General features: G+C 39.9%; 1 protein-coding gene across 4 annotated transcripts in view; it reads left to right on the top strand.

Moving 5' to 3' along the window:
- The first annotated feature begins 436 nt into the window (after positions 1 to 436).
- The window catches only part of mybpc2a (myosin binding protein Ca), a 52,867-nt gene continuing 31,187 nt past the window's right edge, over positions 437 to 22,116 (top strand). For 2 of the 4 annotated variants that reach the window (XM_084071921.1, XM_084071922.1), the window contains exon 1: positions 14,046 to 14,100. In XM_084071921.1, the coding sequence (XP_083928047.1) occupies positions 14,061 to 14,100 (40 nt within the window). In that variant the 5' untranslated portion in view covers positions 14,046 to 14,060. Of the gene's footprint in view, positions 474 to 13,918; positions 13,923 to 14,045; positions 14,101 to 22,116 lie in introns of those variants that run through there. The other 2 variants (XM_084071923.1, XM_084071924.1) reach the window with 2 other exon arrangements.

Here is a 22,116-nt window from a genome sequence, read left to right on the forward strand (position 1 = left end):
TACATTTTTTGACAAAGTCTAAATGAAACACACCGTAGCGTGGTTTGTCTCCTATAGCATCACTGCATCAGTCAACTTATCACTTCGCTAAAACAATCAATTAGCTAATGGTTTGGCCCCAGGTCCTAATGAGTTAATCAGTTCACGGGTTTGCCAGAGGGTCATGCATTGTGTTATGGTATTAAACCCCTTCACCTCTCTGGTGTGTTCCATCTCTCTTCTCCTCCTTACCAGTACCCTTTCCCTCTCCTTGGAGCCCATGAGCTGTCCCAAGGTTTCAAGTGACAGCCGGTCCGTCACCCTGCTCTCCGTGTCCCACAGGGAGGGGTACTGAAGTGGTCGGCCGATGGGTTGGGGAGGATAAAAAGAATGAAGGATGAAAAGCAGACAGAACTACAGACAAGGAGGGTGGAGGACACATACAAGGGACTCCCTGTAGACAAACGCAAACATGCCTGAACCCATGAAGCCAGGTAAGCACCAACTTTGATTTCACTCATTTGATTACTGAACAATCTTGCTAATAAATAAAAACTCCTTTTGGGAGTATCGGTTGCTTGAAGTACAGAAACGTATACGCCTCATTGGAGCACATTGAACAACTTACATTATGCAGCTCATATTCTGACTATGAAATACATACTCAAAGTTATTATTGTTATTATAAACTATTATTATGAATTGGCTATTTTAGTATAAGCTATAATGATTATGATATATAGGCCTACATTATAATGATTTATATTAACAACAAATCCCATTCCATTAGGCATCATTGCTGAAATATATTCTTGTGACAGCATTTTTCTCATAAAGCCAATTCAGTTAATCATGCTTGGATAAATGAGACTGTATACATGATGTGTTGTTTACTTCACTGACTCTATGCCCTGTAATGTTGTAGTTTCTGGAGCTCTACTGTGCATTGACCAAAGCATATGTCCCAAAAGACGGTTAGTAATTAGATGAATTTAATTCATTGTTAGGGAAAAAGAAAAGCCACAGAAATCCAGTCAAATAGTAGTGAAGCCAACTCTAAATCAAGGGACATCCAGCAACTATCACTATACACTTCACCAAAACAGGTTATGAATGATATACTCCTTTAAGTGGTATTGCATTGTACTTCTAGAATACTTCAATAAATGACACAAATACATAAATCGACTTTATAAATTATGTTTCCATTCCTATTGTATGTTATTCCTTTGATCTCAGATCAATATTTGTGAACATGAAGATCTCTTACCAATTCTTAAAATGAGAAGAATTACTTTCACTTGCAAGTTAATTTTACACATGCTGTACAAATGATACTGACTTTGTGGGTGGCACTCAAAAAATATGAGGATACATTAAGCATAAAGGTCTGTACACACCGGGAGCGTTAATTTTGTGCCATTAATTCACATTCATTTAAACTGCTGTTTGCATTATAAGTACATGAGCGCCATTGTAATGAGGCGATGAAGCAACTTATTTGTTTTTTGGAAACGAGGTAGATTTTTCAGCACAAATAAAATCTTCTAACTTCTATTTTGATGATGCATCCATTCATACAGGTTGAGGATTTTATTCGTGCTGAGAAATCGACATTGTTTTGAAAAATAATTAAGTCACTTCATCGCCTCGTTACAATAGCGCTCAGTGTGCATGTACACAAACAGCAGTTTAAATGGTGTGTACAGACCTTTATTCGCGTCTGCAAAAATATAGAAAACAAATAATTGAAAAATTGAAATGAGGGGAAACGGTGTCTCTTCTGTACAATATACAATAAAATCCAAAGAACCAAGGCTCTAGTAAGTGACGTTATCCTAACACAAAACTTAGAAGTAGAACCAACAGTTTTGATACAACATATTTATTTTGTTTTGCTTTATAGAGGGAGAAAAATGTGTCATCTTCTGTCATTGTTCATGATTTTATAGATTTGTATAGATAAGAATAGAGGGGGGTGCTAAAATGAGACTACAGTAGCACGGGTACAGTTTTTTACTTTCAGAGTTAAGTCAAACTCTGGATTTGTATAACTGTATAATGAATGTAAATACCTGACTGCAAATTCTGATAGTTTCTATTTGAAACAGGAATACATGCTGTGACTTCAGACTAGAATCTGTGGTTCATTTGTCTGAGGAAGGCGTGAACAGCTAGAGTTAAGGGGAAGCGAGCTGAGCTGCATGCATGCCTAAGTTCTAACCTCAAGGCTCAAGGTTATATAGATATAACCCAGCTGTCACGGCCCTACTATTGGACAGTGATATCTGAGAAAATAGGCTATGTACTTTGATACTGTATATATATATATATATATATATTTAAATAGGAACACATATTTGTAATGTAACCTGTGTATTGGAACTTTTACGGTCCTGTTTACACTGCATGTGGTGGCAATAAGTATCATTTAAATGTTTTGCCTTTAGGAAGCAATGTTTATGTAGGGATGGTTTAAAATATGCCATACCCTTTTCAAGAGTAACCTTAATGTGCTCTAAATCACCTGGCAGATTGCCTTGATAGCAGAGGACTGACGGAGGAGGTATAGATAAAAAAAGAGAGAGTTTAGCTCGTCAGTTAGTTAGTGGGACCTCTGCATTCAGATGTGAATACTTTGCATCCTGTGATCTGTCTGACCCTGATTGGCCTCTCTCTCTGTTGCGCTGGCATTCTTCCCATTTAGCTAGTTGGATGTAGTGCATTATGATACCAATTTGATATTCAATATAATTTTGATAACAAATGTAATATATTTGAAAATACATAGCCTGTTGTGATTGTGAATAATAATAATGTTATTATTATTAATAATAATAATATATGCTTAGTTATCTTTCTTTTTTTACCAGCATTACTTTACCATGCTGTAATGTCTCACTTTTAACTGTGTTACGCCCTATCCATTTTTACACTCTGTCACTACCTTCCCGACCCTCAATTTCCTATTTATCTTGCCAGTGTCAGTGGGGCCAATCCAGTGACATCACGCGTATCAAATTCCCATCACCACATTACTACCTACTTGTCATATGGCCCTTGCTCTTACTTTCCCTCCAAGTAAAAAATCCTCGCCCCTTTTTGAACTCCCCCGCGCCCCTGCCCATACGAGCTGCCCCTTACAGCTCATGTGACCCCAGCCCTCTACCACCCGTAGTGACTCACCACGGTATAGGATGCCTGGCACTCGAGGAGCCTTGGGGATAGCGAAGAAGCACGCATCCTCAATAAACAACCTTAAGAATAGTTGTGGTCCTGCTTTGGTGGCAGTCTGTGGCCTTGTGGCTCTTGGAGAGAAACAAGACTCGAGTGGGAAGACGCCCCCAGCTGTTCAGTGTTAAAAGACTGTTAGAGGGGACTCACGCTATGCAACAGCATTTATGGATTTGTCATTTGAATTGTGTTATAAATCAATGGAGTCTTTGGTATGAGTCACTTGTAGCTGGAGCTTCTGTGCAAGTCTTAGGTCTCGACATCGATTGTTGCAGAGGGTAATTTGGTTGTGGCCTGGCAGTGCTTCATTGCTGGGGGTGTGCGGGAATAACAGCATTATTCACAATTCACTGAAATGCTGCCAGAGCAGGGGATAGCATTTTTACACCCCCTTATTACATGGGCCAGTAAGCAGGTCATGGTGAGACCTCAGGAAATCCCACCACCTTGTTATTAGAAAGGAGTTGCTGTTAATTACTGAATGGTTACCACTCCCTTCATGACGCTAGGCAGCAGTGCAAAGAAAGGCCCCCTCCAACACTACCACCTGCCTACCCTCGCACAACTGATCCAGTGTAGCATTACCTCATACCACCAAGCCCATCATCATGCCCCTCCAGGTATGCGTCTATCGCTTGATGGATTAGAGACAGATGCAGAGTCAGCGGATGTAGCTGGGTGGGTGTGTGTGTTTGTTTGTGTGTGTGTGTGTCTGTGTGTGTGGTGGGGGTCGTCTCTGTTTTCAAAAATAGTGTGAAACGGTAACTGAGCCTTATATCATTAACTGAGCCTTTCTAAACACATCAAAGTGTTGTTGATACACAACCCTCATTCGGTTATGTATCCTCTAAAATAAAGCTTCTTCTATGATTTGAGACAGGCCTTGGCCTATTTTGAGCATGGGCGCGTGTAAGGCACAGAAATAGGTTGATGGGAATTAGAAGAATTGAGAAACTGAGGCTGATGACGACTTAAAATGTTATTTACTGTAAGTTGTCTTTGGATGTCGGATCGCACAGAATCCTCATCCCTAAAGACGGATGCATTTCCCATTTGTTTTGTTTTGTTGAAAGAGTGTTATTTATAGGACGATTCCGAAAAGTTTATGGCAATGCTGTAAAATCTCAGCTTTAGTTTTGCATTCTGCTTTAACATTTCTTCTGAACGTTTTACCATATTCTTTCACCACCTCCTCTGTGCACCCATAAATCATTGCCCTCACATGTGTGTATGTGAGGAGAGAGGAGAGGAAAGGAGGGGGTGTGAGTGTGAGAAAGACATCACTGGTGGAATGTATACAGGCTATAATTCTTATCATCATTAGTGCCTTATAAAATAGAGTTTGCATCGCTCACATTCCCAACCCCAGCTGTTACACAGCGTTGCATGGCTGATCCCTTGGACCTGCACAATAACAGGCATTAAGCACGACAATTACATCATACGGCAGCACTTTTATAGGTTTATTAGCTTGTCTCAGTAGAACTCTTAAGTGCCACACATAGCCTTCTTGAGAGCTTGTTACTTGAGCCCCATTTAGGCTCATAATCAAGAGGATTTATTTGTCACTCAGTCATACAGGTACAAGCAGCGAAATGTTTGTGTGGCAGGTTCCGCAAGACTGTGCTAACAACAGCAATACAATATACTCAACTTAAGATAGTAATAGAGATACCGGATTGTGGTGGTGAAATAAAAAAAAGTATGTTACCAAATACAGACAGGACACACGCTCTAACTGTCTTCTGTAAAGAAAACCTTAGCAGCAGGTCTGAGGAAGAGCCTGTTGGCTCAAAACATTACCACCTATACATTCTGCAAACGGGAGTATGTTTATTTTCATTACATATCTGTGCATCTGCTACAACTTGAACTTTACATAATAGCCAGCCAGGGATCTTCATATATGGGCATAAAAGGGACACAGACAGACAGATAGTGATTTGTGGATTCATAGATATTTCTGGACAACCGCTGATCCGACCTGACTTCCCACTCAGCACATCTCTCTCTCTCTCTGGGCCTGGACCAAATCTATAGTGGGGGAACAGACATACATGCATGGGTGAAGGCTCTCTCCCTCCCCATCTAACTCTCTAAGTTTGTCATAAGTTTATCATTTATGTATAGGGATGCAATGTATTTCTGGACCACAAAAGTCATGGAGAAAGCCACAACTTGCAGGTACTCCTTCTGCCCAGTAGATGGCATGGTCTAAAAAAGGTTTGATTGAGTTGAGAGAGAGTTGAGAGAGCTAGGGTTAGGTTGTGTGTGTGTGTGTGTGTGTGTGTGTGTGTGTGTGTGTGTGTGTGTGTGTGTGTGTGTGTGTGTGTGTGTGTGTATATATATATATATATATATATATATATATATTAAAAACTGGAACTCACAGCTAAAGATGGTACAGTTAACATTACAGATAGCATTTCTTGAACATCAGCACTGATTTTAATTCCCTGCTATTACTTTACCATTACTTTGCATTTGTTCCACTACGTTCCCCTGCATTCCTCTTATGGTCATAAAATTATACTCAGTGTGCGATAGATAGATCTACAAGTCATATAATCAGAACGGTCAAATTAACTTGCCAAGTGATTGAGCGATATACTTTAGAGAGCGGGGGCTTAAGTGTACCCCGATGCTGCCAACAGCATCACTCTCTCTATCCCCATAATAAAATGGTGAAACTCCATCAGTCACGCTCTGCCCCCAGTGTGGATACCAGCCAAGTGCCAATAATACCATTGATACTCATCCACAAGCTCAGTGATAGGCTATAAATAGACTGTTTCAATGTTAATCGCCCCTTCCTATTTTTCTGCCAATATGTCCCCCTCAGATTTATATAAGAATTATACAAGTAAAGAATAGTTCCTCTCCCTCCCTGACATTATCGTGTGTTTTAAATTGTAATTTGGCCTTGTGTGACGGTATCACGGTATTACATCATGATGTAAAAAGTCTCTTTTAAGCTTGGGTTTTCTTGTAGTTGTCGTCAAGGAGGGAATTCTTGTTAAACTTATGTTACACTTAAACTCTTCCCCATTTCAGCGTGAGGTGCAGAAGTGAGTGTCACCCTATATACTGTAGGCCTACGTCATTCATTCGCTGGTGTGGTTCCTCCTAAAAGGGAACCAGGAAGCGACAAGTGGGAAAATGTGACTGCCAGTTGGCCTCTAGTACTCTGAGCCAGAGTGGGGATGTCGGCCCCTGTCTCTAGTTAACGCCTCTGCTGCTGCCATAGCTTACGGTCGTAGACATGCTAAGATGCCTAAAATGATTCCAACAGACCTCTTAACGTGATCCACCAGCAGACGCAGAACTGCTTAAATGGTGCATTCCCCACCATTACTAAATACACCTCACAGTAAAGTCCTCAGTGTTAATTTAACCCTGAGAGTTACATTAGCACTGAGGATTTCTCTGTGTAGTCTCTTACTTTGAAGGCTCGAGGCTTTATAATTAGCCCTTGGTTGTTCAGCATCGTGCCTTAAAATGTACATTGATGTCATCATTGCTGATGCCAGAGGAATAAGGACTTGGTTTTCTGCCGTCTAAAAGTAGTATTTGTATTAATTAAATTACATTATATCCAGGTGTAGGCCTTAGATAACAACGAAATAAGACTGATTTGAAGCTGGAGGTGCTGGGTCTGAATGATCCAACTGAACAAGGGGAAGTACATTACACAGTGAGGGAAAAGACGGAGAGGAAAATGTCAAGGGAGATTAACAATGAGCATTCCACAGAGGTTAAACTGCACAAGGAAAAGATGCACTGTAGAGTCAGGGGTGGGGGTGTGGGGAGAGAGAGAGAAAAAAAGGGGAGGAAGGGTTGATGTGAAAGATGAGAGAAGCAATGTAATCTGTTACACAACTGCACTGTTACAAATAAAGAAGGTATTGTGAGGATATTTTGAGCGAATGGAAATTCCATATACCATATACATATACATATAGCTTAGTGTAAGATCTTTCATTCACAAGAGGATGACTTACAGTAGTTCAGTTTGAATGGTGTACACAAATTAACACAGCACTATATCAAATCGTTATTTATTACCGTGTAATTTGTTATAACATCCCACATAACATGCCCTTTCATGGCATTCAGTACTATTCATGAATTTCTTCCCAGTGTTGATAAACCAACATGGCCTCAGGGAGAAATTAACATTTAACCCTTAATAATATCATGGGTTAAATGTCAATTAAAGGTTAATGGATTGGATATACTGTCGTTTCAGCGTCACACGACCACATTAATACTGCAGGTTTAACAACAAAATACTTTGTACCTTTCAATAAACATCTGAGTGTGGCTCTAAATGGGTCCATTTTCACACTCTCACAGTTTAATGAACACTCAGGATTTTGCTGTGCAACCCCTAACTTCATATATCTCGTCTATTGTAACCGTGGAACTGTTAAATTCTATTTTTAACAGTTTTACCAATTACAGTGTACCATCATTGGGGGACTAAAATGCATGCTCTATCACTAAGGATGCATACGAGGACAGATTCATACACAGTAGCCTACAAATCCTCTGTGTTAATTTATCCAATTGTAACTCATTTTGTTACATGGTTGGTTGCATTTGCTTGGCCACATTCGTATACTCCCAGAGGTAAATTAACACAGAGGATTTTACTGTGTAGGATAAGTATTGACGGATTAATATGTATATTTAGAGTAAGTACCGTGGGGGTGAAGGAGATTCGGACGCTGATAGAAATCATACCCTCTGTCATCAAGTATCTCACACGATACACTATTTGTTAAATATAAACCTGGTATGTGTCCATCTCCGTCACTATCATCATTTGAAGAACCCAGTGCCCTGATGGGCTCTTCACTTGAGGCTTCACACCAGCAGTGACCTTGCTTGGCCTTTCTCATTTTTATCTCAGACAGTTTTCACCGTGCCATCTCTTTTACTCTCTTAACCTCCACAAGACCAATCTGTGGATTAGGTTAAAGCAGTGGTTCTCAAACTTCATGTCAAGGACCCCCAAATGTATTTGGAACCCAATCTGAAAATATTTAGTTCCAGCGACCGCCATACAAGATTTGTGTTTCAAATGTAATTCAGATTTTTCACTTTTTTGGAAAAACATTTTTGAAAATAGGGGATCTACAAGCTCACATCGCGACCGTTGTGAGCTTATAGGGTTTAAGTAGTTGGTAACACTTGCTCTTTAAGCGTTAATTCAGCGTTAATTCATCATTAATTCATGTATTAAGTAACTTTGCTTAACTAATGATGTTAATTAATGATGAATTACAAGGAATTCATGATGAATTAATGCTTAATTAACACTTTATTAACGCTTAAATAATGTATTACGTAATTATACATTAAGCGTTAATTACGGGTACCTTATGAAGAAGTGTTACCAAGTAGTTGAACTGATTTTGATGATATATTAACTCATTTTGCTGGGGATCCCCTGTAACCCACTCAAGGACCCATGGGGGTCCCCGGACCCCACATTGAGAACCAGCGGGTTAAAGTAGGACAAAGAAATGGAAGGGACAAAAAAAGAGTGCTGAGAGTGGGGATTTGCATAAAGTGAAAAGTAAGACAAATTGGAAAATGCAAGAGCGATCATCCATTTTAGAGATAGATACCTTGAGAACAGAAGAAAAACAAGTCCTACGGTGGAACTAAGTTGCAGGAGGCCTACCTGAACCATGGATAGCAATGAGAACAAATCCACACACAGAGTATATACATTAACCATGCATTAGCACTCGGGTTCAAGGGTCGGAATCGCCCTGGTTGTGACTTAGCACTGTGCTTAGAGCTTCTGCTATGAAGCAGACCAGACAGGGAAACGATGGTGTGTGACATGGAGTTTACTGGCAGCCTGCAGCCATAGAGAAGGCTTGGCAGCAGGCAGTGGTGAGAGCTCCCAATAGTGGATAGCAGTGGGATTGTGTTTTAACATTCTCCTCCCTTTTTTAGGGATGCACCAATATTTTTAATATTTTAAAACAAGTTCACACTATACTCCACTGTAATGAGGACGAGAAGGACTCTAAACTTGACAGATCTGTCATTATTTTTCCCTCCATATAGATATAATCAAATGAGACAGACAATTATGAAATACTAAACACACGTTGCTATTAACAGAAGAAAAACAAATCAACTTCCCTACTGTCATTCTTTCTTTTGTGTAAAATCAGCTATAGAAACAAATAGGCCTTGATAGAACAGAAAGCCTAAGGCTGGAAAACACACACACACACACACACACACACACACACACACACACACACGCACGCACGCACGCACGCACGCACGCACGCACGCACGCACGCACGCACGCACACACACGCACGCGCGCTTCTGCGCACACACTAACCAATATAAAATATTTTGCTCGATTAGTGAAATAGATCATTATCAATCATTAGCCAATAATTCTTAGTTATAATAATTAAATGTTAGCATTTATCAGAGGATATAACATATTGGCCTATTGTGCGCCCCAATGTTTTTCTTAATCCTTGAATTGCTATAGTTTCCTAAAAGTTATCCATATCAGGCAAAGTTCTGTAGTGTACTGTACGTCCCAGTAGATCATGTGCAAAGTGTGCTAGAACAGAACAGAACACACAGTGCAGGTCCTAAATGTACTGTAGACACGGGGAGCTTGTATCATAAGCTGTACTCCTAATAATAAATGCCAGGCCAGCATGAAGTGCTGTCTTGGTTTCTACATTCAGATTGTCATGCTGGTCAGTCTAGTAGTACATGTGATTGGAATGGAATGACAGTGAGGCCTTACCTAGTGAATAAACACTAGGCAGCCAGCACTCCATTGTACGGCGTAAACAATTTATTTCAATAAGAAGATTTGAACAATGCTGAGCAGTGAAAAACATTTGAATGTTTGTACAATGCGGATAACTTGTATTCTGTCCCTGGACAGCCATCTGCAGTGGGAACTTTGATAGATAAATAAATAGCAGCTCACCAACCCACATACAGTTGCTCCAAACCAGTGGTGGAAAGTAAATAAGTACATGTACTCAAGTACTGTACTTAAGGCAAATATTGTACTTTTACTCCACCACAATTATTTGAAAACGTTACTAGTTACTTACTTTGTAGATTTTGATTATTATTACAAAACATACATTTACCACTTCAGCCCTATATAAACTTTGAAAATAGCCCCTCTACTGTCTCTACAAGCTCACAATGCGTTGCGATGGACGCGTTGTGAGCTTGTAGATCTGCTATTTTCAAAAGACTTTTACACATTTTATACAAGACATTCTGCATAACTAGTATATTTTGATGCCAATACTTTTGTACTCAAGTAAATGTTGATAACCAGACTTTACTTGTGGTAGTACTTCTGCATTGCAGTATTGAAACTTTGACTTAAGTAAACAATTTGAGTACTTTTTCCACCACTGCTCCAAACTAAAAGCTCAGTGATTGCAGAGAATCTTTGTGCTGAGACAGTCCCATACCCCAGGGCAAAAGATGTTTCCAGTTTTCTCTGTTCAGTGTTCACAGATGAGATAGTCATTTTGCAGCTATTATATTTTGAAGTAGTAATGAATCAAAGTCAGATGTCAGTATGCCCCCCCCCCTCTACCCGTTCATATTGGCGAGTACTTCAAGGTGCTGTTGTCAGCTTATTATACTGTCAAACTATTATGTTTATTTATTGGATATACTGTACATGGAAAGTGACAGCCATCTTGGGAAATTGTATTACTATGGCGATAATCATCAAGTCTTTTTGATTAAAGCATTATAACACTTATTTTAAGAATTTCCTTTTCCATGGTGTTGATGTTATGCAGCAATTCCAAATCAGGAAGTGCATAATAATTATCACAAATCAGCAAGTTGATGTCATAGCTATTTTGCTATACTTCACTTTGTGGAATTTTACATTAGTATGCGGGGCCAGTGAAGCCTGTTTTTTGTCTCTGATAAATAGATGGTCATTAATGCAGGAAAATATATTTGACAGTTTGCCATGTCCAGTAAAAATCTAGTAAAAAAGAATCATTCGAATGTCTTTAGCCATCAAAAACACCACCACCACCAGTGTAAAGTGGTCATTTTATAGAAAACATTCCATCATTTTTTGGAATACCCATAATCCAGTGGTTTGTCCTCCAGCAGTCACCTTTGAGTTTCAAAAAGCCTATTAATGAGATGACTGTAACCATGGTGATTTTAAGGCATCTACTTAGTGTCCCAGTTGTCTCTCTGGGTCAAGGTGGTTTCTGTCCTTCCACAATGTCATGATGAGTGAATCCGCATAACCAGCACAGAACAGGGCTATTCCGTCAAGACCTCCATACAGGATGGAGGACTACAAGTAATCTTCACTCCAGTGACCCACTTTTCTCTCATTTACAGGGACGGGCTTCATGCCAAGGCAGGGAACCTGGCCTAAAGAAAGCTTTTAATGCCTTGTGTGTGACAGCTCCTTCTCTAGGATGTTAAGCTATGGGGGTGATGCCAGAACTACAGCTATGTGTGTGCTGAGACGATTGCTGCCTCGAAAAACAAACCTTAACCAAAATAGACGCGTTGCCCTCTCAGTATGCCAGACGCACGATGCCAGCCTCGAGTGCAAGCGGAGTGCCAAGGCCATGTCTCTTGATATCTTAGAACCACCATTAAGTAGGCTCATGGGACGCTAGTTCTGCAGTTTCAGTCACTGCTTGTTGTGGGGGATTTGTGGGGAGATGACTGGTTGTTGAGGTGATGTCCTCGTTTGTCGCCATAAAAGGGTCACTTCATGTGTGTTTGCTGACTCCAATCCTTGGGGCAATGAAGCCTTATATTGTTGACACTTTAGCGGGAGCCCTAAATGAGGGCATAGACTTCACAAATGATTCAAGTGGAGTGTATACACTGCTGACATAGTTAGACTGTGCAGCCGTGTGTTTTAGTTCATCTGCCAGACCGAAACTCATTCTTAATCTCCTATCTCATTAGACACCCTTGAGCTTCTAAAGTAACCTAGATCTAAGACCCTGGGACTTTGATGTACTTATCCTATCAAATGCATTTTTGTCTTGAGGCCGTCCCTTTCAGAAATGCTTTTTTCTTTTTTTTCAAGGCCAATTATTCCTCATGATCTCAGAAAAGCTCACTTATATTTATCTCAGCCTCACTGTTTCTGTAAACCATGCCTTATTTGAATCTTGCTTTATTCCCCTGCTGGAATCCAGCATTCTCCCTTTTGCCAAAGGCATACCCCGCAGAAATTGTTAAGAGATAGCAAGGTTGCCTGAATGTACAGTCTGTGGTTGGTTAGTGGAATACAGTTTTTTTTATCTAAAAGTGTATATTGTGTAAATATTTTGGTCCAATTCCTATTTGCCTTCAGATGTACATATAGCCGTAACGTATAATCATGCTTTTACAAACTGAAGCATTTGTGTAACCATTATAGAGGAACATATTTATTTATGTTCCATTGGGGGGGGGGGGGGGGGGGGGCATGCAACACAGTTCTCTAGCCTAAATCGAACCAGGGAGGTTTCAGTTATGTGTTCTACCCACTATCCCGGTCTAGAACCTGTTCAACCAGTAAGCTTACATAATGAATGCGCTAATCTACAAATTATCACAGATGAATTGTTTGGCAAATTAAGTGCTGTCACTTGTGTATAGAAGTGATTCAAATGTATTGTCTTGAAATGACTCAGATCACAAGACATGGTATGTTTATACAGTAACCCATCTGTGTCTCAGCTCTTCAAGGAGCACTTCAGACTTCACCCATTTTAAATGTTATCTTCATTTAACTGGCTTATTATAAGAATGCACCATTTGTGTCTACTCCCTCTGTGTCTCAAAGGACAGTTCAGAGACCTTACTCCATGCAACGACATAATTGGCTTCCTCCAATGACATCGGTGGTAATTTCAAACAAGATTTCAAACTTAAAAAATAGTAATAATAATAATAATTGATGTAAGTACAGTGACTTCTATTTTAGTGTGCTAACTTTCCAGGAAGAGAAAGGCTGCGGTTTCCATTAGCTTGCAATACCAACCGATGATGTAATTGGAGTAAGGTTTCTGAACTGTCTGACCTTTGAGACACAGAGTGAGTAGACAGAAATGGTGCATTTGTGAGGACTAGGGATACGCCGATATGGAAATTCTGGTCCGATTCCGATGTTTAAAATAAGAATTTGGCCGGTAGACAATATTTGTTTATTTTGTTTTCAATGTTATTTATTCCCCTTTTGTGCCAGGGAAACATTATAAAATTAGAAAATATAACTGTTCCAAATCTTCAGCTTGGTAGGCTGCAGATATCCAACACACCAACCTAGCCAGTGCAAAAAAAAGTGCTCCTTTAAGAAATGAACTATCTGACACTCTGCTGCACCACTGGTACTGTGTGATCTAGAGCAATGAGGATGTTTAAGTGCATTTACATAATTGTCGTTTAATTACAGCAGCCGAGGGTGATAAGACAGCAGCATCCCCTGCTGGTAAGTCCTCTCATGACACCTAATCCAAGCCCACGAGCTGTTCCACCTAAATCCAATTTACACCATTGAGTTATGCATACAATGAGTGATTATGTGGTTAAACTGTAACCACTGAAAAACTAATTTCATAACGTATGCATCATTTTATTACGGTTTCAATTTCTAATGGACTTTTCTCCCCTCTCTTTCTTTGTTTCAGCCAAGAAGGGTAAGAAAAACAAAGTGTTTGTTTGTCTCTGTATCTTGTGTGTGTGTGCGTGTGCGCGCGCGTGTGTGCGTGTGCGTGTGTGCGCACCTGCGTGCCAGTATCATTATCATCCTCCTCATTCTCATTCCAAAGTGCTGTATGTTTTCCCCTCATTTAGAGAAGCCAGCAGAGGAGGAGGGTAAGACCTTAACATCAAATAATCACAGAAGATGTCTTCTGTGGGGAATGGGACTGAGAGTGGAGATGCATGAGTGACTCTCAATCTGTCACAGATGCGTCACATTTATCGCTTGAAAATGTGTTGTTTATGGCCAACGGCGCCGAAACGTAAATTAGGCTTTAGCTGTCACACGCAAACACTTGACTGAAGCCCTGCTCCCTCACAATGCATTCACAGAACACACCTAGAAAGGTGTGCAAATCTCTGCTAGGAGGCATGCCCTAATAATAATAATACCAATGTAGCAGTTCAATTTCTACCTACTGCCATGAAAGAGTAGCGTGACATGTGAGTACCAGTTGTACATCGTCTCTGTCTTAATCCTGCTTCTCTCTCATACACTTTCATTGTCTACTTCTCTCAGGGGCATGTGATCGCAATGTTTTGGGGTTCTGCGCGCGTATGAAAAGGCACGGGGCAATGGAGTTTGAGTTTATTTAGGATCTCTCCAGGAGCTACTCTTCCTGGGGTCTACACAGAATGATATACATTCAAACAGATAAGATAAAATACTTAACTGCATAAAAACACGGTTAGTGTATTCACCTAAGTAATATTACATGGTATAGTGAAATAAACAGAATTACAATTATTCTTCCAGATTTATAAGAAAATGCTTTAGTCTTTTCTTAAAATGCCTTTTACCCTTAATTTCTGTGATGCATACTGGTAGAGAGTTCCAGTAAGTCATTGCCCTGTACATGACTGTATTCTTCATTGCATCAGTTATTGGCCTATAGGCACTGTAAATCGATCCATCGCTACATGTCTGGTATTAATTCTGTGCCTATTGCTGGTATAATGAATATTTTTTATATAAGCATTTAGATTTTTATGTAAACAAATGTTCCTGGACTGGCAGCTAATCTCTGCTCCACCAACAGCCATGACAGATTCTGATGAATTAATAGTGTATTACATCTAATATTGCATTTAAGGGCAAGACGAGCTGCCTTTATTCTGGGCTATTAATGTATGCAGATCCTTTTTTTGCTGCATGGACCACACAACTGGATAGTAGTCAAGATGGGATATCACTAGTGCCTGGATAACCTGGACAGCAGATGTTGGAGTTAAAAACTCAGCACATCTCCTGATCATGGACAAACCCCCTCCCATTTTCTTAGTTATGTTTTCAATGTGAGTAGACCATGTTAGATGACTGTCTAATGTAACACCAAGTAGTTTTGTTTCATCTACCTGCTCAATTCCTAAATCCATCAAATACAATTTCAGTTTGGGGTTTGAGTGAAGGATATACCCTAATAAATGATATTGATTTCATACTCATTTTGCAGCCAGAGTAAACAGGCGATGTGGAGACAAATCTTTGGACACTCAACACAGTGAAAAGTAGTGTGGCTTGTTGTCATCATCACTAGGACAAACATAAAGTTACAATGTTATCAAAGACCTGGTCAGAAGTGTGATAATACCACGATAGTGGTATTTGTCGCTGAGTGGAAGGGGAACCGGGGTTGATACTGTGAGCTGATGAGTTGATGACAGGTGTGTTACTGTCAACAGGAAGAGGTGATGATTTCACTGGGAACAGGTGCACTTGAGCAATGAGCTGGGATAGCCAAGCCTACGGCAAGACACAGGCACAGAGAGACAGTGGAGAGATAACATAGATACCGTTTATACACGTAAATACCACATTGGCTGCTGCTGGTCATTGGAGCAATGCATCAACGTCGTCAACATATTGATCCGGTCAGCTGCACCTCCTTATGCTTCTATGTCTATGAAGCAATTAAGCTGTGATTATAAATTCCCCCCAAAATTACTTACAGTAGTTGTCATGGGACGATTTTACGCTGATTGGCCTAGTAGTAGCCTAGGCGAGAGTAGTTGCGCAAACACACACACACACACACACACACACACGGACGAATGAGCAGTAGTGTCTAGCGTGCACTCATTATCCACTTATTCATTTTCAGGAACATGTTTTCACACATGTTCATTTTTAGCCGCAGAGATTAAATAGAATTTGGTGGTAAGCAGCAATCTAGGTTTTGTATTATTTTTCAACAAGCTTGTATGTGTGTGTGTGTGTGTGTGTGTGTGTGTGTGTGTGTGTGTGTGTGTGTGTGTGTGTGTGTGTGTGTGTGTGGTGGGGGTGAGTGTGTGAGTGCATGTGAGTGTGTATTTGAGTTTATTTACATACAAATGTGTGTATGCATACAGCAGCCAGCCTACTTGCAGTACGTACATCCATTTACACTTGTCCTTTGGCTACCATACAAATGGCTTGTTAGCGATGTTTACATTCCTGATGTAGATTAAATATGTACTGCTGACTGTAACAGCAAATAGCAGTTCTATATGATTTGAATGGTTTGTGTGAATGCATTGTGACAGTTTTTTGCCTCTAAAATTTCCATTTGTGCACACTGATAGTAGTCTGTTTTGTTTAACCATAGCATAGGTTACACCTGCTAGGGTACAAGATTGTTTTGTTTTTGGCTGAAAGTGCTGCTTAAAAATGTCAAATTGAATTTTCAACAGCGCTGAAATAATTGACTTTTTTGCAGAAAGGATAAGGGGAATGGAGGAGTGCTTCACTGTACAGTCTGTTCCTACTCTCTGGGAGCTTTGCCCAAAATATAGTTATTAGATTATATACAGTAGTCACAGGAAAGCAGTACTTCAAAAGCATGAAGAAAAAGAAAACACTACAAAAGCTTGAGCCCAATTATATATGTATTATTGTTCTCTTCTTGCAGTATACAGTAGCCATCATCAGAGTGTCATTAACCTGGCATCTCAATTTTGGGCATGTCACTATAAGTGAAAATGTTCAAAGATTTTTAGAAATTGCAGATGTACAATCTCACAATGCGTCTAAATGCGATGCATTGTGAGCTTGTAGATAGGCTACAATATTACAATATTCAGACTATCAGAACATCTTAAGGTGATGGATGAATGATACCCTCACACATGCTAGTCAGTCGGCCTAGTACACATGATTGGAAAGACAGTAATGCCTTTACCCTTACCTAACGGTGAATAAAGAATTATTCCACAATAACCTGAAACTCTGATTACCGTGGCTGATTCTAAGAATGCCTATATTGAATGGCATATTTTATTGACACATTTTTAAAAGTATAGCAGTACAATGAGTTAAGAAGACGGCAAATGGATGAGACACATACATTCTAAATCCTAATGATCTCGTATGATCTCCAGTTTTCTGAAAAACGTGAACTAAAAAAAAATGTTTATCAGCCTCTGTATGAGATGGAAACATGAAATAAAATACAGTTGAGAGCTTAAACCTTTGGCTTTTACTGAAAATGACTTTCATTTTCCCTAATTTTCATGATAGTTTTTTTTATCAGCTAGATTTTCTGATCAGCCCTATATTGCGCTGATCAGAGCTATGGTCACAGAGTTATGGCCATTTGAAGTGTTAAACACTGCTGTAGTGCAAGTTAGATTTTGGGTGTGACTATTTTCATGGCATATACTGTACCTGAACAGTGTTTGTGGCATGTTTGGTGCAGATCGGAGTAACGGTGTGCCTCGCAGGTCCGCATGTTACGTTTGTGACGTCCACCCATGGTCGACCCACCCACCGTCGGTTGACCCCCTAGGCAATTTTAATATAGGATACAAAAGGAAAGACAGACATTCAGACATTGTGGAATTAATATAGATTAATTTGTATTTTCTTTGGTGATTGATTGTTCATGTTTTTTAACAAATAACTAGTTGACAGTTTGAATATTGGTAGGTTTTTTCAGGCCATTTGAGTGGCCCATATTCCACAATCTTATGCCTTGCTTGTGAATCATAGATTTATAGTATTGTGTATATGTGTGTGTGTGTTTTGTCTTGTCACGTAGACTGACAGAGGCTCAAGACAGTTTTACCTCAACTGTGATGTATTGTAGGCTACATGATCCATTTGTAAGTCAGAGTGTACAAATAACCGAATGGGTCCAGATGGTTACATTTTGTACCCTCTCTGAGTTAAATGAAATACTTTGATACTACACTCTCTGTGTGTGTGTGTGTGTGTGTGTGTGTGTGTGTGTGTGTGTGTGTGTGTGTACACACACACACACAATAGATTTTGTTGTTGCTGAAGCTTTCAGTCGGTTAAATTTTTCACTTGGCGTGTGATGCTCTTTGATTTAGCAGAGCCAGAAGCCTGATTTATAGTTAGTTGCGTGTTGGTCCCGCGCACGGAAAATAGCAGATCTACATGCTCACATCTTATCTCGTTGCGATGCGTTGTGAGCTTGTAGATCGGCTATTTTCAGTGTGCGACATGATGTATCAGCCCTCTGCTGAAGGTAAACAATAGGCTCAGTTGAAAGTGCACAAATGACTGTTTGAGTCGGCTGCAGTGAATTAAAGTGTACATTCATGGCCGATTGTTTGGGTGTTGTTATGGTTATGCTTTCCTGTAAGTCTTTTAGAATAAATTGTGTGTGCTGCCCCATTCTATACAGGGTGTAAGCCTTTTGTGTCGTCACTCTTTTGCTGAAAAAAGCAGGTTTATCCTTTTTTTCTTCTATGGGGAAATGAATGGAAATTGCCCTGACAAAAGTTTGTGTTGAACAAAACATCCCTTTTGCTTTAAGGCTGTTATTTTAATCTACTATGAAGCTATCAGGTGCGTAAAAAGTGTACCATCAATCTAGAGGTAATCTAACCTCAAGACAGAGGCACCTCTGCCATAAACATGTAATGTTGTTGTTATAAGCAACTGGGAGGAAGTGGACTAAGAAAGGGGAGGAGTCAAACCGAGTTCCTGTTTCTATACAATAAAGGAGGTGGTGCCAAAAACGAAGAGAGGGGGGGTCTTTTTTTCCTTTGTTTTTACCGATTAGGTTCCTAGATTGATCTAGAAGTAATACAATATAATGGTTTGTTTCAACAGCAACACTTGAATGTGCAAAGGACATTACATTATGTTGCTAAACATAATGTAACAAAGAACATTATCAGTTTATCACTAGCGATTATTTTAAGTGTGTGTCTGACTGCATGTCTGTCCCCTCCAAAGTAGATAAATCATAGATTTTGTATTGTACATGATGCCATGAAACGTCACCATTTCCTGCTGTGAACAAATGCAGCAATAAAGGTTTCATGACGTTCAGTTTTACCACACATTAAAAGTCTTTGTCATGGACCTTCAAACGTGTATAAAAAGTTTTAACAAAAAAATCCACTCCATTGATCCATGGCAGGTGTTTTTCTCACATTTCTAAAGCCTTTTCAACTGCAATGAAAAAATTTATCTTTGCCTGCGGGTGTCGCTGTTGATGGATTTTGCCTGTCAATCATCGCCTCTGCTCCGCCCGCCCCCCCCCCCCCCCCCCCCCCAAAGGAAAGGATAGGGGAGGGGCGAGGAGGAGAGTGGGCGGGATTAATGGCCTGTGACTTCACTGCCCAAGGGCCAAGCTCAGATTACTTTTCAGCCTAATTATTCAGAAAACCCCAGACCACAGAAAATCCACTGAATGCTCAAAGTTCAGATTTTTTGGGTGTAATTGAGGTCATAAACCCCCCAAAAAAACATAAAAAGTGAAAATGAATGTCATAGAACCTTTAACATTCTGCACCAGCAAATGCCTAGTGAAGTGAAAGTCATGAAGATTGTAAAAGTTGGATAGTAATTGATAATGTATGCATGTGTAGCAGGGCTATGTAAAGCAATGACTACGCCACCCACACATATAGGAGTGAGGGATCCTTTAAACACATTAACCATATACTGTATATATATATAGATATATAGGACTGAACAAGGTAAGGTTCCCCAGAAAGGTACGGTTTCAGAATGACCAGAACCAGAGGCTGATGTATCAAATGTGTCAAGTTTATTCAAACAGTTGGTATAAAAAATAGTCAGGTTAAAATAAGAAAGCGGTTAGTATTACTGGGAGTTCTGCAACGGGACTAAACTCAAAAGGCAAAGGGGCAATAAGGGTAAGGGTAAGGGGCCTCTAAAGTAAATACCAAAATTAAACAAATCAAATCCAAATAATGCAAAACCAAAAGCAAATAAAGTAAATAAGCAAATCAACACAAAATACAAATACGCAAAATCAAAATCATGCCATGCTACTTAATGGCCCAGTATAGCTCTGTCCTCAGTCAACCCTATTGCACACAGTCCAATAGTAAAAACCCAGTCTACGTAGTATATATGGCACGGTACGGGCACGGAAAAACAGTGATGGTTAGTTCAGCTCCTACAAAAAATCAAATAAAGCATTAGACTAACCCTCCAACAATTCATCCCAGACATTAGGCCCCTATAGCAAGATGACAAAATACAGCAAAATAACAAACATACCCAATGAGTCAATATATGCTCATGGCTCCCATTGATATAGGCCCGCACAGCCACAGGGTACTGCTGCTCAAAGGACCTGGAGGCTTCTGGAAATACAGATATATGTTAGTATAATTAACAACAGGCCTAATATTGTCAGCCTATCTAAACTCTTTTATATATACACTATTGTTACAATGAGTTACAAAACCTTGTCATTTGTTTCAGATTGTCTTACCGAGAATTAGTCTGTACCCCTCATGCTTCCAGGTCTCTCTCACAAACACTCAAGCCCAGGCTTCCGGCTAGACAGGAGGCCACAAACCTGGCCACCCCTCTTTATGCACTTTCCTTAAAGGGCCAGTGCTACACAGTAGAAACGGATTTCTGTCAGTGACTCTCTTACACCAACATTGTTCTTGTGACAACCTTTTGTACTTGTGAAGTATTTATAAAGTTTCCCTTTGTCTAAAGAAGACGCGTAAACTAACCGCTAGTTGACATGCCCACAAGCAGTCAGCCTGTACAATGTGGCTTTGCCACTGAACACCACGTTATGATTTGTGTGGCTTTGTTCACAAACTACACATATCGAGATAAAGGTTGGACAGAGGCCATGATGTTATTAGACGTGTGTGTGTGTGTGTGTGTGTGTGTGTGTGTGTGTGTGTGTGTGTGTGTGTGTGTGTGTGTGTGTGTGTGTGTGTGTGGGGTGTGGTGCACAATTAGAGTGGGGTGCATGGAGATTCTTCCCAAGGAGAAAAAAGAAGAAATGAAAACAGTGATGCAATTTTCTGCAATTTGACATATATACAACAGACTTTGGGGGTGTTTTCTTTTACTTCACTAAATCAGTTTTTGTAGCTCAGTACACTTTATATTAAATACTGGATATTTCGAGATTTTCATGTAAATTATTTGTTATGGTTATTGAAAATGGCACTTCTACACTAGCTTCTACACTGCTGGCACTTCTTTTTTTTAAAGAGCTCAATCTCAGCCTCCTTGAAATCACTATAAATCTTACCTAACATATACTACCTCTTGCACTATCAACCTCCTGATTGAGGCCAGGACTGGGGCTTTCTGCCGTTTCTTTTAAAGAATGATGAAATGTTCTGCTAAATTTTGACCTGAAAATATCAAACGGAATTCAGTTTTTTTCCAACTATAACCTGAGATAGTGGTGGTAAAAGCCTATCGGCTCACTGCCATAAGATTCACATAGCTCTCCTTTACCAATTTGAAATGGGATGCAATGCTATCACAAGTATATTTCTGAAATTTGAAAACCAGCCTATTTCATCTCCTGCTGTTTTTCCAACTTTTCGAAGAAACCAATATGAAAGTGGCTGTGTGATTGTTTTATTAGAATGAATGATACATGTGAATCATAATTTAATATGATCATAACTACATCTTATAAAAGATGATAATCATAACATAAAAATATAAAAACATCCTTATACCAAAAATCTGGTGGGGTACTTACCCCCAGCTTGAATGGGCATGACATCTTTAAAAGTGTGTGTATGTGTGTGTGTGTGTGTGTGTGTGTGTGTGTGTGTGTGTGTGTGTGTGTGTGTGTGCGTGCGTGCGTGCGTGCGTGCGTGCGTGTGTGTGTGTGCACGCACGCTCGTGTGTGCGCACGTGCGTGCGCGTGTTTG

This window comes from Gymnoscopelus microlampas (genome assembly GCF_963454915.1).
Source record: "Gymnoscopelus microlampas genome assembly, chromosome: 11".
Taxonomy (NCBI): Eukaryota; Metazoa; Chordata; class Actinopteri; order Myctophiformes; family Myctophidae; genus Gymnoscopelus; species Gymnoscopelus microlampas.